General features: G+C 39.6%; 1 protein-coding gene across 1 annotated transcript in view; it reads right to left on the bottom strand.

Annotated features, from left to right (window-relative positions):
* The window catches only part of MME (membrane metalloendopeptidase), an 83,521-nt gene that overhangs the window by 48,639 nt on the left and 18,740 nt on the right, over positions 1–16,142 (bottom strand). Inside the window, exons 4-8 of the mRNA XM_023524020.1 lie at positions 6,197–6,358; positions 5,164–5,244; positions 4,982–5,077; positions 4,740–4,858; positions 2,938–3,015 (exon numbers count right to left, since the gene is read on the bottom strand). Coding sequence (XP_023379788.1) covers positions 2,938–3,015; positions 4,740–4,858; positions 4,982–5,077; positions 5,164–5,244; positions 6,197–6,358 — 536 coding nt within the window. The remainder of the gene's footprint in view (positions 1–2,937; positions 3,016–4,739; positions 4,859–4,981; positions 5,078–5,163; positions 5,245–6,196; positions 6,359–16,142) is intronic.

Here is a 16,142-nt window from a genome sequence, read left to right as displayed (position 1 = left end):
CGTTCCATGTGAAAAAAGACACTTTCTGCCTTGTTTCCTTGGTAACCCTACTGCATAGGAAACTATCTGTCACATAGTAGCAACTCAATGAATATCTGTGCCTCGGCTTGTGTTTCGGGTAAGTGGGCAGACAAAGTCCTCTCTAGGTTTAGCTCCGTTCCAGCTCGTACCTGCTCATCTGCAGGACTGTGACCTCAGCTGTGTTCTCACCTGGGCAGGCACAGCTCAGAGGAGTTTCCTGGTCTGTGTTTTCTGTTACTCAGACACATAGCCCCCGGGTCATCTCTTTCCAGTTTCTGACCATCTTGGCCATGTTCTAAGTTCTCTATCTTTATCCCTGAAATGTCTTCATTTTTTAGGAACCCCCAGTTTTTCGAAGAGGTTTAAATTTCTTCATGACTCTGGCATCCTTCTCCCCTGCCATGCCCCACAGCATTATATTCTAGCTTCTACTTTCCAACTCCTGCCTGACCCCCTCAGGCTCTCACCTGCTAGACCAGTGGTTTTCTCATGTTTCTTTTAGCCCTGAAGTGCTCTGTTCAAATAATTATTTTGTTGTTGTATACACAAGTACAATAAATTATGATGCACTTTCCTAAGGTATGTATACATGAAGGTGTAGCTATAAAAGTTCTACCTGTTGTTCTGCTACTATTTTGCTAGTGTTCTAAGGCAAACCTCTTAGCCTCAGATTTCTCACCCATAAACTCTATAAACATAATATATTACTGACTCTAGATCAGATCATCATTATGTTACTTGACTACAAATGTAGTATTTCCCAGTCCAGGGGGTGCAAACTGTGGCAGAGATTGCTAAATGTCACTGGTACCCAAACTCCCTTTCTTCTTTTTAGTAATAGAACCTCCTTCCTCATCGACCCAACTTTAATGAGGCACGTATATGGCCACTCAGCTTAAGACTACATTTCCTAGTTTCCTTCATATTTATTTGTGGTCACATAACAATGTCCTAACCAATAGAATGTATACAACTTCTCTATCACTTATATAAAAAAAAAAATATCATTTGTTTACCAATTTCCCTCTCCCTTCCCCGACCCCCGCCTGTGGACTGAGATGAGAACAAAGCACTGGTGAACCAACTTTGACCAGTTAGTCTAATAAAAAACACCAGAGGAGGTTGATGTTAGAATGACTAGGTCAAAGAAAGCTGTGGTCCCAGCCATTCCCACAGAGCAGAGCTTGCTACCTCACCCAGATTGCCTGCCTACTCTTGGACTATAACAGGAAATAGAAGTAAACTTCTCTCTCATTTGAGCTACAGTATTTTCGGGTCTCTTTGTTACTGCAGCGTAGCCAGGACCCAATTAATTCACAAACTTAAACGCCTTGGGGACCAGGAAGTCAACATAAATCAATGAATCATATGGATGATGACTGCAAAATCTAGAGAACAAATGCCTTACCTAAAGGGGGCAAACACAACAAAGCTCTGTTCAACTGCTGCCACATAGCAATGCAGGCCTAAGGTTTCCAATTCTACTAGTTTATCAAGAAATCTGGATTCTCAAGTGAAATCTTCAAACTTTTCAAAATATTGGAAACTAATTCAAATTAAAATACAAACAAAAACCTGAAGGTTAAAAGGGCCTCTGTATCAGACGCAAGCCTATGACTGCCAATTTGTGACTGGTTCTGCATTATGAGATAGCACTAAATTCTGCATTATGAGATAGTACTGAATATAAAATACACAACAATGCAATCACCTTAACAACAGCTTTTTGGAAAAACAGCAACAAAAAAGAAACTTTACCATATCGAATGTATGGTATTTTGACATCAGAAAAGTTAAAATACAGAAAAAAAAATGTATATTTTTAGGATTGGAAAAATGTGGTACACTTTATAGGACACAATCTTAAATATGAAAACATCCCAGTTGAAGATGATGAAAATGTAGTAGAATGAGCCAAAATTCCTCAATCATCCTCAACTCTGCAATAGGAAGCAGCTGGAGAGCTTGTAAAGCCAATAGTTGCAACCCACACAGTAACTAGAATATAATAAACTCAAGTATCTCACATTTATTTGATTGTGGCCTTTTATAATACATCTTTTTCTTCATTTCAATACCATGTAGCCACTCAAAAAGATACTTTATAGTAAATTTATTCCATGTTTTTTGAACTTAATTATGCAAAATAAATGCTTAGTATAAAAATATTTAGTTAATAATTTTAACTAGGGAGTAATTTCAGCCACACCACTATACTGTGACCCATTAGCTCATCGAAGGTAAACTTAGCTTACTTCTGAGCTACAAAATAATTATGAAGAAAACATTTATAGAACCAACACCTTCCCCAAATATCTGCTAACACATCCTATTGCTGAGCTGCCTTCTGCTGTTCCTTCACAACAGATAAGCAGGAGCACACAAACCTCAGCTTGAGGGAGGTAAGGCTGGGAGACCCGTGGCTAGCTGATCAATTTTGGGTCAAAAGGTGGCTGCGAAGGTTTGCCTGAACTGGATGCCCCTACCTACAGAGTCCTCTGAAAGTCAAATCAGAAGGCTCTGGAAGCATGCTACAGAGTGTGACGTGTCTCATACTGGACCATTCCTTGGTCCTCATTGGTACCGCCCTCAACCATGATAAACCTGTTCGTTTTTCAAATGATCCAATTAATAGTGGAATTAAAGCATTTAAAATTGACTTTTCAAAATGGGTCATATGACAAGTACTAAAAATCAAGATATAAATAAGGAATTTCAAGTTTCCCTGTTTCTTAAAATACCTTCATTCATTCGGCTGAGAATATTCATTCTATCAAGAGAGCTCACCATTATTTGTGATTTAAAGTATCTGTCCAGAGTGAAGAACAGAGAGGGTTTAAGTTTATCCTTGGTCTTAGTCTTTTTCACTATTTATAAGTTTACACCAAATGAGTCTGTAGTTTTATTTTTGTTTTACTTTACTTTTACCTCTTTATATATTCCAGTGCATTCATAGTAGTCTCTGGAAGGGAGGCCAAGTCGCGCTTGGTCAATCTATAAAAAATATACACAAGAAAATAAACCATTCAGCTGACACAGAACAGGTGGACAAAACACAAGCATGCCTCTGTACAAGCAAGATCCTAGTGTTCTTGCTGTTTATAAGAGTAGTGATCAGACGCTGAGTGAACACACAGTTAGGAAATGGTTTCCACACTATTTCTAAGCATTAGACTGATGGGTAGTTAGATAATCTGAAAGACTATGCTGTAGATATTTGAGGAAATCCAAAGAAAACTCGAAAAGAAAAATGTACTGGGGAGGATTTTTAATGCAGAACAAAAGGTACAGGTGAATGAAAACATGTAAGACTCTAGGACTGGGGAGTTTCTAAATTTCACATTTACAGGGCATTCCAGCTTCCTGAGATTCTAATATGCTCCCCAGGGGGACATTCTCTTCTAACTCTGCTCTTAACTGGGATGTGAAAAAATAAAAGGTGGAAAATCTCTATGGTAACGCTACAACTTTTTAGCTAGTGGAATCTCGTGAGAGAATTTTTTTCTGGAGAACCTCTACCCTATGGGAGATGAAGAAGACACCTCCTCACTTCTCTCCAAAGCTGCTCTGCTCAGGACTTCATCAGACCCCACTGCCAACTGAGTGTGCAAAAGAGGAAACTCAGGTCTGCTATCCTGTGTCTAGCCCACCTCAAAGCCAGTGAGAGCTCCCTGGACACACCTGCAGCTCTGTATGACTGATTCCAGTGCACTACATGGGAAGAAGATGGGTATAGGGGCGAACCAGAGAATCTGTGGGTTGAAGTGAGAATCCTGGCATAATGAGCCAGGATGATACGAAAGAAACGTCACCCAGAGGAATGGCATGGAAAGAGCCAGAAGACAGCTCTACCGGAAAGGCACTGCTCCTTCTCTAACCTCCTGACCCTCCTTAAAAAACCCCCTCATGATCATGTAGGACACTGGCATTCGGGAGCTCAAGGAGAGGATTTACGAAGGGAGAGAAAGGGGTCCGCTGAAGAAGAGAGCTGGATTCAATGCCTTGTGATTTTAATAAAAATGGCCATGAGGATTTATTCAATAGTGACATAAATATGATTCTATGACCTGTAACTTTTGGTTTAGTTTCTTTTACAGGAGACCATGGAAAAGCTTTATGAATTTTTTGGTTCATTCCAAACATACTCGTTAAATATTAATCTTGTTCTAAGTGACACCTTAGGTAAACCTAAATGAACCACTTACATTTTTGAAAATAACCTAACAAAGCCATTTTAAAAGAATGGCATTTTATTTACCTTAACTGAGAAAAAAGTACAGACATTCTTTAGGGAGAACTAAATTGTGTTTGAAATCCTTTTTTTTATGTTCTTTTTGGACACGATTAGGAATTTCTGGTTTCCAGACTTGTACTACTTACGTAAACCAGACCATGCTCCTTTCATGAATATACAAAGAAATTTGGTGCTTTTTCTAAATAGGAGGGGCCTGAAGTCTTTTATTTCTTATCACTTATTTTATGAAAGGAGAGTTATCTAAAATGAAGCAGGAAGGAGAGATGAATGTCTACAACACATCATTAAGAAAATACTTTCACAATTGAAAATCCAGATATCAGGAACAGAGCATTAATTTATTACCACCTTGTTCATTCGCTTCAGATGAGAATATGCATTATTTGTAAATATCAATAACAACATGTGTGGAAGTTTTATTACAATTTGAAAATAACTTTGGCTGACAGCCACAAGCACTTACATGAATTATATGGTTCACAGAGTTCTTATCATCAGTGCCGACAAAAAAATTAATAATGACTTTTTTCCCATATTTAGAATTCAGTTGTGCAATAGATTTCTCAGCTGTCCAAGAGGCACCTAAAGCAATGAAAGGTGAAGTATACCTTCAGAAGCTTTAGTGCATTAATATGATAGTATAATGTAATAATAACAGATTTTATTGGAAATTATTTCTTTAAAAAAGAAGGTAAACTGCCTTACCATACGTTTGCTCCCAGTTTTCTGTTACTACTGGCCACTCATATATATCTTGCAGAAGTTTGAGTAATGGCATTCCACCTCTGCTCTCAATAACAGCTTTTGAAAACAATAAAAATAAATTCATTGAGAAGTCTATGCATATTTTGGCACACTCTTAATAAAATAAAATTAAGAACACTTACATTCATTTATACAAGATCTGTACAATGTTTTTGCTTTCTGCACTGCTACTATATCTTCAGTTTTGGGTTCCTGAAGGACGTCTGAAATAGGGTATTTAATAAAATGCATCAATATAATTGCTCATTTGCAGCTGTAATTAACATTTTCAGCACAGGTTCAGTAAGAAACTTGCTTCTTTGTATGTATGTTCACTCCCTCCCCAGGCCAAAACCCTACAGGAAAAACCAAATCCCTTACCTGATCATAATTCTTAGTGCAGAACTGGGGGTTAGTTTCATTAGCCAAGTTACATGAAAGCGTTTTTGACTAGATTATCTTTTTTATGTGTGAATGGTGATGTGTACTGCTCTGCCATAGATAAGTTACTTTTCTTTGAAATCGAGATTAAAAAGAAAACAAATAATAATACGCAGGAATTTGGAATTTAATATGATAGTCCTCTTGATGGCTGAAAAATAATTATCTTTGTGTGATTGTACTGTTCATGCTCCAGATGAATTGAATGAATTGTTCTACTTGCTTGGATGCTGGAAAACAGCAAAACTTGTTTTTCTACAAAATAACTTTTAGAAGAGAAGAGAGGATGGAAGATAGCAGAGGGTTAGACAAGACTTTCTCAACTTCCCAGGGAAAGTGTCTTAGCTGGGTTAGAAAAAAATATACCTGTTCTGGGAAGGCAAGTCTTAGTAATGTCTGATAGGGATTTCGACACAGGGCCGGGATGGGAAGGCCGTGGGAGGTGGTGTCTAGTGGCAATCACTTAATTTCTTCTGTATAATGGCATAAAGACGCTATCCCTAGGGATGATAGGGCTTCATTGTTTGTGTAACTAGAAATGAAAGCAGGAATGCTAAGAAATACCAACATATCCATTTCAGTGTCCACCACCCTCCGAGTGACTGGGTGGAGGTCCGCAAAACTTAGAGGGATTATCGACTTCAGGCTTGTGCACTATTCCCTGTAATGGCTAAGAGCTGTAGCCTAAAAAATAGATATAGTAAGAGAGAAATCATTGATACAAATTCTACTAACCTTTCAAAATGACTTCTAGTTCATCTCTTAAAATGTCAAAGTTACTGTAACGGGAGCTGGTCTCGGGAATGACATTGCGTTTCAGCCAACCTCCACAGGCGTACTTGAAAAAGTCTGAACAAGGCTCAGCAGTGGTATCCATGTTCTGGATGAGTCGAGCAGCTGAAAGACCAGAGAGAGGATGAGATAAAACAAAGGGTGTGTTTCTTAAGTCGTTTGGAAGGGGAAAAAAGAAGGCATGTTGTTTCTTCTCCCTATGAGCACGTCCACTGGCCTGATGGTCCTTTTTCTGACTTAAGTTGTTGTCAGTTTGAGATGGAATGGTATATATTATCTATATATAGTCCTATTTTACTATAGTTGGTTGGTTTTATTCTTAAGAACTCTGGGTCCTTCCCTCCTATCTGTCTCCCACTCCCCCAAATAACTGAGGTCCTTGCTAGTTCATATATCAGATGAAAAAGAGAATATAGGTCTGCCTTGGCTGTCCTGGGTCTGGAGTTAACACAGGTCACTCACTCTCCACTTTGATAACTTTAGCTGCTGACTCTGCTCTTCAAAGGGTTGTGACTTTTGAATATCTCTGAATCTCCAAGAAATGAGGGATTGTTAACGGATTTTACCATTTTAGTAAAGATCTGAAGCTAGTTATTACATCTTAGACCTTGTTTACAAAATTTTTGCAATTCAAATTTGACATCAAATTTGCATTTGTTTATGTAGAGTCTGTTATTAAAAAATCGTCTGTAAGCTTTTTTAGTTTTTCTTATGTCCACTCTTTTATCTTTAAGGACTGTGAAGAAAATGCAAATCAAGCAACATTGAGCACTTACAATATACAAAACATTGACTGTGCTAGGTGCTGTGACTGATAGGATGATGTATCAAATATGAGTTATTTCCACTGAAAGGGAGCATATTTCGTACGGGAGGCCAATGTCCACAATCCCTACAGCTGGAACAGTGAGGAAACTCCCACTGCTCTCCCCACTTTCTCATACAACTCGAACTGCTTTGCAAGGAAAACAAAAGAGCAATTGAGAATTCATCTGTATCAAGAGAGTGTAAGTTCTCAAATGAGCTTTTGAAAATACTTCGCTTTCTGGATAAATAAATTATTTAATTAAAAACTTCAGAAAACTGCTGAGCTGTGTGGAATTTTTCAGCTTGGAATGGCAAATCTCTTTTCCAGCTGAGCCTCGAGCCGCCACTTCAAACCACCTCTGGACCCATTTGTTTGGCTGCCATCTCAGGCTCCATCTCTTTAATACTAAACTCTCTGGGTTACCTCCAAACTTGTTCTCTCTGGACTTTTATATAGTTTGATATATAGCACAATTGTTATCATGGCCTCCAGGTTTGAAGCCTTAGCTAAAACGTTTTTTCTCCCTTGCCATTGGGCTTAGCGGTAACTCCTTTGTCTCTCTTCTGTACTCTTTCTACCATCAGTGCCAACCTAGTTTACTTTTTCACTGTCTTTTGATTAGAAGTCACCCAACTACTCGTCTTGCTAGTACAATCTCTCTACTTTTGTATATTCTGCACATCTTTCGCAGATTAAACTTCCCAAAATATTCTTTTACACTGGCTATTCCCTTGTTCAAATATGTCGGGGGCTCGACATTGCCAAGGTTAAATTACGACTCTTTAACTTGGTCTCTAAATCTTTACTAGACCAATCAGAGGTCTCCAGCTTTCCTTTTTTTTCTCTCTACATTTTTGTACAAACTCTCCGCTCCAACTAGATGGTCTTGTGCTACAAACATTCCTGTGTTTTACCCTGTGCCTTTGTTTCTGCTCCACTCCCCACCTCAGCCTTTCAACTCCTCCCATTCTCTCCAAATTCTACCCACTTTTCAAAGTTCAGCTTATGTCCCATCTCTTCCCTGAAGCTTCCATTACTCCAAACTTCAGGGAATATTTCTTTCTCTGAACTGAAAGCTCATTGCCTCCTTCAATCTTTAATGCTTAGATGAGGCTACTTTGGGTTTCCTATAATGGATACCTGCTCTGTTTTCCCAACCATTCTGTTGATGAACTTGACCTCTTCATATTCCCATCAACTATCACCTCAGTAAAAGGCGTGAGAATATGTTTATGTGTGACAACGTTCCTGCATCATCCATGAGTCCTCTAACGCTTTCCTTCTACACGCTCCCCTCCCTTGCTCCTGCAGGTCAGACCAGTCCTCATTTCACGACCTCCAAAGTCCATCTCATCCTTTCAATTCCCACCTCTTCCATTCTCTTTCAGGCCCTCCCTCCTCTCAGGCTCTACTCTTGCCCTTTCATCCAAGGTATGGCCCTAGGCCTCTCCCCGCCCCACCTGCCCTGTATGCCAGTCAGATTAATGTTGTCATAACATTTCAGCATGCCATTTTCCATCTCAAGGTTTTCAATATCACCTTTTGCATTCATACTAAAGTCCAGGGTCCACAGAATATTCCAATCCTAATGCATTTAGTGAAGCTTCTCTCTCACTCCTTTCTCACATGAGCCATCTGCCCCAACTAAATGAATGTTTTAAGTTTCTGCTATGAAACACCTTATAATTTTCTGCTTCTGCAACTTTGACCATGTTACCTTAACTGCTACTAAAATATTTTTTTTTTCCACATTTAAAAATTTCAGGCATTTTCAAGGCTCAGTTCCAATCTTCCTTATTCATGAAGGATTGTCCTTACAAAGCTCCCATCAGCTGGCATCATATACACTTTGTTGTTGTTGTTGGAAAATCTATTATCTCCTCCACTGGACTGTGGTTCTGGTAAAGGGAATGTATATTCCAGACCCTAACATTGTGTTCAATCCCAACTTTTCAGCAGAAACTTTAACGTGTTATCTTAGGTAAAAATTAGGAAATTGATCTATAAAAGGTGGAGTGAAAAAGGAATTCCCTTGAACTTTGAAGGAAATAAAGATATGATGACAGGGAAAGTGAAAATAAAGATCTAAATACATAGAAGATGATCATGTAAAGTGAAAAACCAGAAAATTGGAGCCTGAAAGAAAAGCTCACTAAAGACATTCTTAGCATACATTTTTAACCATTTTATGTAACTCTTATTTTTCAAAATACTTTAAAAATTTTAACTGAATGTTATAAGGCTCCTGCCATTTGGGGAGCACTTTTATTTTCTTCCTGTCTCTGGAGTAATGGATAGTTCACGTCCCAACACCCCAGAACAATAAACTCCTAGTTGGGAGAGCAGTGAACAAGTAATGAAGAAGTAGAATGAACAAAAATCAGGAACAAGTCTTATTGCCTATTTGGAAATATCACGTGACCTTTCACGCACACTGAACCAAAAGGAAGAGTGGCAGTTGCAGAGCTATGTTCACGAGTGCAAATCTACTGCCGCACATTGCATCTGTACTTCCCACATCTCCCACAAGGACAAAAAGATGCTCCTCCTCTTAGGCTGAATTCCTCACTTGATACCCAGCACAGTTAAAGCACTTACATATGGACAACAAATCAAAGATGCAGCATTTAAACAACTTGTGAGGGATATGCTGACAAGGGATAGGAAGAGGTGACTTTGCAAACTCCTTCCTGTGCCACTTTTTAAATTTCCCTTTGACCAGAGAACTCATCTGGGCATAGGCACTTCCAGACACTTCAAAGAGAGCTCTCTCTGTTCTGATGAATATTTTGGGGCCATGGGCCAAAGCAAGTCACGGGCTAACACTTTTATGCTGGGTCTTTGATCGACCTTCCTTTAATCTCTTATCGTGGGCTTGATTCTGGTTTTGCACCTTATCCTCCGGACCTCCTCTGTGCTGACTTTTCTTTGAAGTCAGCGGTAGACTTGTGAGTAGAAGGGCCGTAGGAAACAGACGCACAACTGTCAAACTGGTTATAATTGTTTTTATATTTTGTGCTTTGTTTTGAATTACTCAACCTTTCTACTTTGCCACACCTGGGCTCTTCAGTTATTTCCTCATCTGTGGGCCTGTGGCTTCTGAGTAAACAAATGTGGTTTAGAAACAAAATTATTCGCCTTAATAAGTAGATATAAAGATTGATGTAGTAAAAGGCATGGTATTGACATGGAATGCTGTTGACCAGATGTTTGTAAAGTGAAAGAAAAAATACAGTATGACTTTAAAAAATCTGTATAAAAAAACAGAAAGTCTAAGGGGCATTTATAGCAGTTATATCTGGGTGGAGGGATTACAAGTGTGTTTAATTTCATATTATTTGCTTAAGTTTATTTTCTGATTTGTATGAGACGAACATGCATTGTTTTTGCAGTAAGAAAAAAGTTTATTTTTAATTTAAGGAAATAAAGACAAGAAAAGTAATCTATTAATAATGAGCTTGTTTCTTATGAATGACAATTCTGAATGTTCAAGGCCGATAATTAATGACACACCGTTATTTTCCAAACTAATCTTCTTGTAACATTCTACCAACTTATTTGACTACAAGAATTAAAAACAAGTTCAACTACCATCTGGGAAGTCATTAATTACTGTATTCATTACCAAGGGTCTATCGTGTGGATATGGATTAGGAGGTGCTGTATAAGCTGGGAAAATGTTTGGGGTGCTTAAATCAGGTAGACCTGTTTTGAATCCCCGAGCATCACCACATTTTAGTTTACAGTAGTTCCGCCTTACCCACAGTTTTGCTTTCTGTGGTTTCAGTTACCTGCAGTCAACTGCAGTCCAAATATTAAACGAAAAATTTCAGAAATAATTCACAAGTTTTAAATTGTACACTGTTTCGAGTAGCATGAAGAAATCCCGCACCATCCCGCTGCATCTCACCCAGATGTGAATTTTCCCTTTGTCCAGAGTATCCACGCTGTATTCACTATCTGCTCGGTAGGCATTTGGTAGCTGTTTCGGTTATCAGATTGACTATTGCAGTATCACAGTTGTATTCAAGTCACCCTTATTTTCCTGAATAATGGCCTCAAACCACAAAAATAGCGATACTGGCAATTCATATATGTCAAAGAGAAGCAGTAAAGTTCTTCCTGTAAGTGAAATGGTATGTCTATATAGGAAAAAGAATGGTGTCTACAGGATTCAATAGTTATTCTCGATTTCAGGTACCCACTGGAAGTCTTGGAACATATCCCTCCTGGATAAGAGAGAGCAACTGTACAAGATTAAGTAATGTCCCTACGATCAAGCAGCTAGTAAATGATGGCGCACCAGGACTTCCACTTAGGTGAGTGCAGCTCCGAACTCACCCTCTTTCCTCCATACTTTGGATACAGCAGATGGGAACATATGAGAAGCATATTTCTTCTTTCTTGTTCTTTCCCAGTCACCTCTTATTTTCCCTTGGTCCTGACTCTTCTTTATTTCCTCTTCTCCCTGCCATTCTCATCGCCATAGCTTCTCTCCTTTCCCAATGTCAATCTTATCACCAGCAACTAGTGCTGGGTCAGAGGCAAGAGAAAACATCAAGGTCTACAGTGGCCAGGAAGAAGGAAAGGGAAAAAACATGAATTCTTCACAGGGGGGCAAGCAGACAGGAAAGTGGCATGGAAGCTATGTGTTCTCAAAGGCACATCTAGTAGTGCGTCTTATTGAAGTGTACATGGAAGCGGGGTCCTGCCTAATCTACCTTTGGATAGAAGACATTGGATTATGGAGAGTGAAAAATCTCAGTGATGTTTTTAGAGCGGTGCTTTTCAACTCTGGCTAACCATGTGAACCATCTTAGAAGCCTTTTAATTATACAGATACCCAGGATCTACCCCCAATCAATTAAATCGGAATCTTTGAGGTGGTCCAGGCTGTTTTTTTTTTTTTTTTTTAAGGCTTCCTGAGTGGTTCTAATGTGCATTCAGGGGAGAACTATCAGATCAGATAACAGAGAAACATGGAAAATGAGGACAAGTGAATCCAACATCAGAAAGTAAAGATGGTCCTATATAAATCAGGCACACTTCTTCTTGCCTTTCCAGAACGTAAGTGTGAATGGGCTCACATCACAACAATCCATATTTCTAAGTGCACTTTGGTCTCTATGAGTCCCTGGCACAGTAGATATTACAGGGAGCCACATGTGTCCCCGTATAAGTCCACTTTTCCCAGGCCTCCACTCTACTATACTGACTTTGGCCTCTACAACCTCTTGCTGCAGACTCCATACATGACCCCACTGGTGCTGGAGCTGTTTGATGCATGGAAAACGCTTCTCTTCCATCTTTCATTGTCTTAGAGGAGTTCCAAGGAGGGCTCCTCGTGTCTCGAGGTGAAGAGATCTTTGAGATTTTACCTCCATGCCTCTCTCTCCCAAGAACCACAAAGACCAACAGGCCCAGTTTGGGGGAGATTACAACAGTAAACACTTCATTACATTCAGAATCACTTCTCTTCTCTGATGGCCAAGGCTTTGTTCAAGGAACATTTGTGTTGAGCTTGACTTACTGTTCCTTTAAGATGAGCTCTCTCTGTCTCAGGAGGCTCCTGAGCCTCGCAGGCAGTAGACTTAAACACGACCACTCCACCAGTTGCCAGACCATGATTAGACATGGTGGAATTCCAACCACACACTGGAACCCTGTGATTTTCCTTCTCAGGGCTCTTCCCCAGGTCTGTGTGTATGAATATGTACATGTCTACCTCAAGAGAAGATAATCTTGGGTCTGCCTTTGAACATCAATGGCACCCGTGCCACAAGATTCTCCCCTTTCCTATCTATTTTCTCTGTTTTCCAGACACATCAGCAATTTGCTAACTGAAAATAGGATTTTTGATGCTGTACTGTGGAGAAGAGACTGTTGTTCTATGACATGACCACTGCTGGACCTGCAAGCTAGATCCTGGACAAAATAGAGATCACTTCCCATAAATCCCCTCAGAGGCTGTCTATTTGACCCTCACCCTGTGCCCCACAGCGTGCTAGTTCCTGAGACAGGCTGCTGCCCTATGCTAAGCAAGCATGTAAGGTGGTTTCCCTTCATCTGGTGCCGGTCATGCACCGTAACCCTACCATCCTGCCCTGCTCTGTATAGTTCTTTAGCACCTGCCACGTGGCACAGACAATATCCACTTCATCTTGGCGCCACCCAAGATGTGCCTCACATATTAGTTCCCTTAATACACTCTTAATGTAATGCTGGAATTGTCAGCATCTTTCTTTGGTCTTTTCCTGCCCTCTGCTTACAGAGGCAGATTTTCCTTCTCAGGGCTTTTCCCCAGGTCTGTGTGTATGAATATATACACAACAAGTATTTCAATGTTCATACATGTACATTCCCTAGAGGCTAGTTTTCCAGGCGCACACACACGTGCGTGCATGTGTGTGTCTGTTTATGTGTGTGTGTGTGTTTGAAAGAAATTTCTGCATGTGTAAAGAGCTTCTGAGGAAATTGTCAGTAAAATAAAGGAAACTTGAAATAAATAAGATTGACACAGCAGTAAATGAATAAACTGGAGAGCATAAGGCTTTGTGCTATAGCACCTTTTTGTGGGTTTAATTTTATTCAACGTTGGTCCCTACTTACTAAGGTCACTGATACCTTCCTGTGGGAATATAATGTAATTCATAGTAATTACAAAACAAACACAGTCGATTTTCATTATTCAGTGGAATTTTGTTCTAAAGTGGCCACTAACACTGAATTAGCAAATACTGAATCATTGACCCTTGGGGAAACACAAGGTTAGGTTCCTGAGAGCTTCTGATCACATGACATTTTCATCAACTGATCAACATATAATCATGTTTTATGTGTGCTTCTGTTTTATTTAAAAATATTTAATGTATATCATTAATTAACTAACATCGAACTCCCAATCAATAGCACTATAACTTACGCCTGAACAAAGCTTATTCCACACTTGTCTTTCCTCTATAAGGCACACCACAGCCTTCTTATGCTTGGCCGCACCAGAGAGCCCTTCAGTACTATGCTTGGTGACCATTTTAAACAAAGAAATCATCAACAAAAAGCACAACAAATGTGGAAAATGTGGCACTAAAGAGACCAAGAGAAGAAATCATGTTTACAGGCTCCTTGTTGCACCTCAGCTGGGTATGCGTGTGTACAGTAACTCAAGTCTTGCACCAATATGAGCGTGTCTGCACCGCAAGTATTAAACCTAGAATCACAAACAAATTTTAGCCAATAGGCAAATTAGCAAATAGGAAATTTACAAATATAATTAGGATCTTCTATAGTTTTGTCCATTTTTAGTTTGAGGTTTTTTGAAATATCCAGGAAAATGTACACTACAGACAACCAAATTAAGTGAAAATGGGATGCAAATAATTTTTTTCTCAATTAATACTGTATTTTAAAAACTCTTGGCCCCAATATTCTTTAGCATCAAATATCTTAAATGAGATAGGCAACTATTTACAACACATACAGCACATATCTGGCTCCATGGCAAAATTTCTTCACTGACTCTTCTTGCTCTGCTCAGAAGGAAGGTCTGGGCAGGGATCCCCAACCTCTGGGCCACGAACCAGTCGGTGGCCAGTTAAGAACCAGGCCGCATAGCAGGAGGTGAGCAAAGGTGAGCAGGAGGTGAGTGGGCTAAGCATCATCTGTGTTTGCAGCCGCTCCCCAGCGCTAGCATCACCACTTCACCTCTACCTCAGATCATCAGCCATTAGAGTCTCACAGGAGTATCAGTCTCTGGTGCCAAAAAAGTTAAGGACCGCTGGTCTAGGGAATGGTATATGAGCAAAACTGTCTTCGGCTTGTTGTCTCCAACTTGACCTAAGCCCTTGGCTTTTTGACCATAATCATATAACATTTTCATTTCAGTATCTTAAAATCACTATAATCAGTCTGACTTATGACTGTTTTGAAAGTGTGTAGGAAAGGGCAGAGAAAAGTTGGGAAACCCAAGAGCAAAGGCTCTTGTGAAGACCTTAGGGCATGTATTTCTGACCCAATCCTCTGTCCTAAATGTTTGCTTTATTAACAGACACTGAGCCTGATATTTCTTACTAGGCAATTTTTGAAAATTTAAAAATCTCCTTTGACAACATTCTGAAAGTATTTCTTACCTCGTTCTCCTGCTGCCACCCTCCTCCCACCATCCCCCAACTAAAATTAAGGCAAAGTCAGAACATTTTGAAAGAACACAAGGAAAATGCAATGTAATCACAACGGGTCACAAAGGACTCCATTCAAAAGGCAGTAATGTGGAAACTAGAATCTGGGGGACCATTACTAAAGAGAAAATGACTGAAAATTAGCAAGCACACAGACTAATGCTAATAAAAACCAAATGGTTTTCATTGCAAACATTCTGGATTCTTCTACAATCCCGTCCTCACTTTTAAATGAAATCTTTCTCCCCAAATCACTTTTTGTGATAACTCTGTTGAAGAAAGGTTGGGGGTGAGACAGGGGAATACCTGATGCTGAATGTAATCTGGACTGCAAGTTTTTCATTTAATTCCAACACTCTCTGTCAACTTCTGGTTAAGTTCCAGCTAAGCCAAGGTCAAGTGTTAGACCTATCTAATTGGTCAGCATAAAGAAAAGCCATCACTATACAACTGTTCAGAAACTGTGGATTTACACAAGTAAATCTGAGGGAAATTTTCAAGCACAGTGAATTAACTCTGTAGAGTTGCAACTGTCAAGAAAGGAGACCTATTTTTTATGTTCTAGCTGGGAGAATAATTAGTTTATAATTATATTTCTTATATACATGTGACCAATTCACCTTAAATGCATAGGCGCGTACACACAGAGGCACAGGCCTATAAATAGTTAACTTAGAATCCATTCACTATCAGATTTACATATAGAATAGTTAGCTATGGCAGCAGTCCCCAACCTTTTTGGCACTAGGGACCAGTGCTCCTATGAGAATCTAATGCCTGATGATCTGAAGTGGAGCTGAGGCGGTGATGCTAGTGCTGGGGAGCAGCTGCAAATGCAGATGAAGCTTCGTTTCCTTGCCTGTTGCTCACCTCTTGCTGTGCAGCCCAGTTCCTAATGGATCACAGA

The sequence above is a fragment of the Pteropus vampyrus genome, unplaced genomic scaffold (genome assembly GCF_000151845.1).
Source record: "Pteropus vampyrus isolate Shadow unplaced genomic scaffold, Pvam_2.0 Scaffold12, whole genome shotgun sequence".
NCBI lineage: Eukaryota > Metazoa > Chordata > Mammalia > Chiroptera > Pteropodidae > Pteropus > Pteropus vampyrus.
The sequence above is the reverse complement of the archived record's forward strand: the minus strand, read 5'-3'. Positions and strand labels throughout refer to the sequence as shown.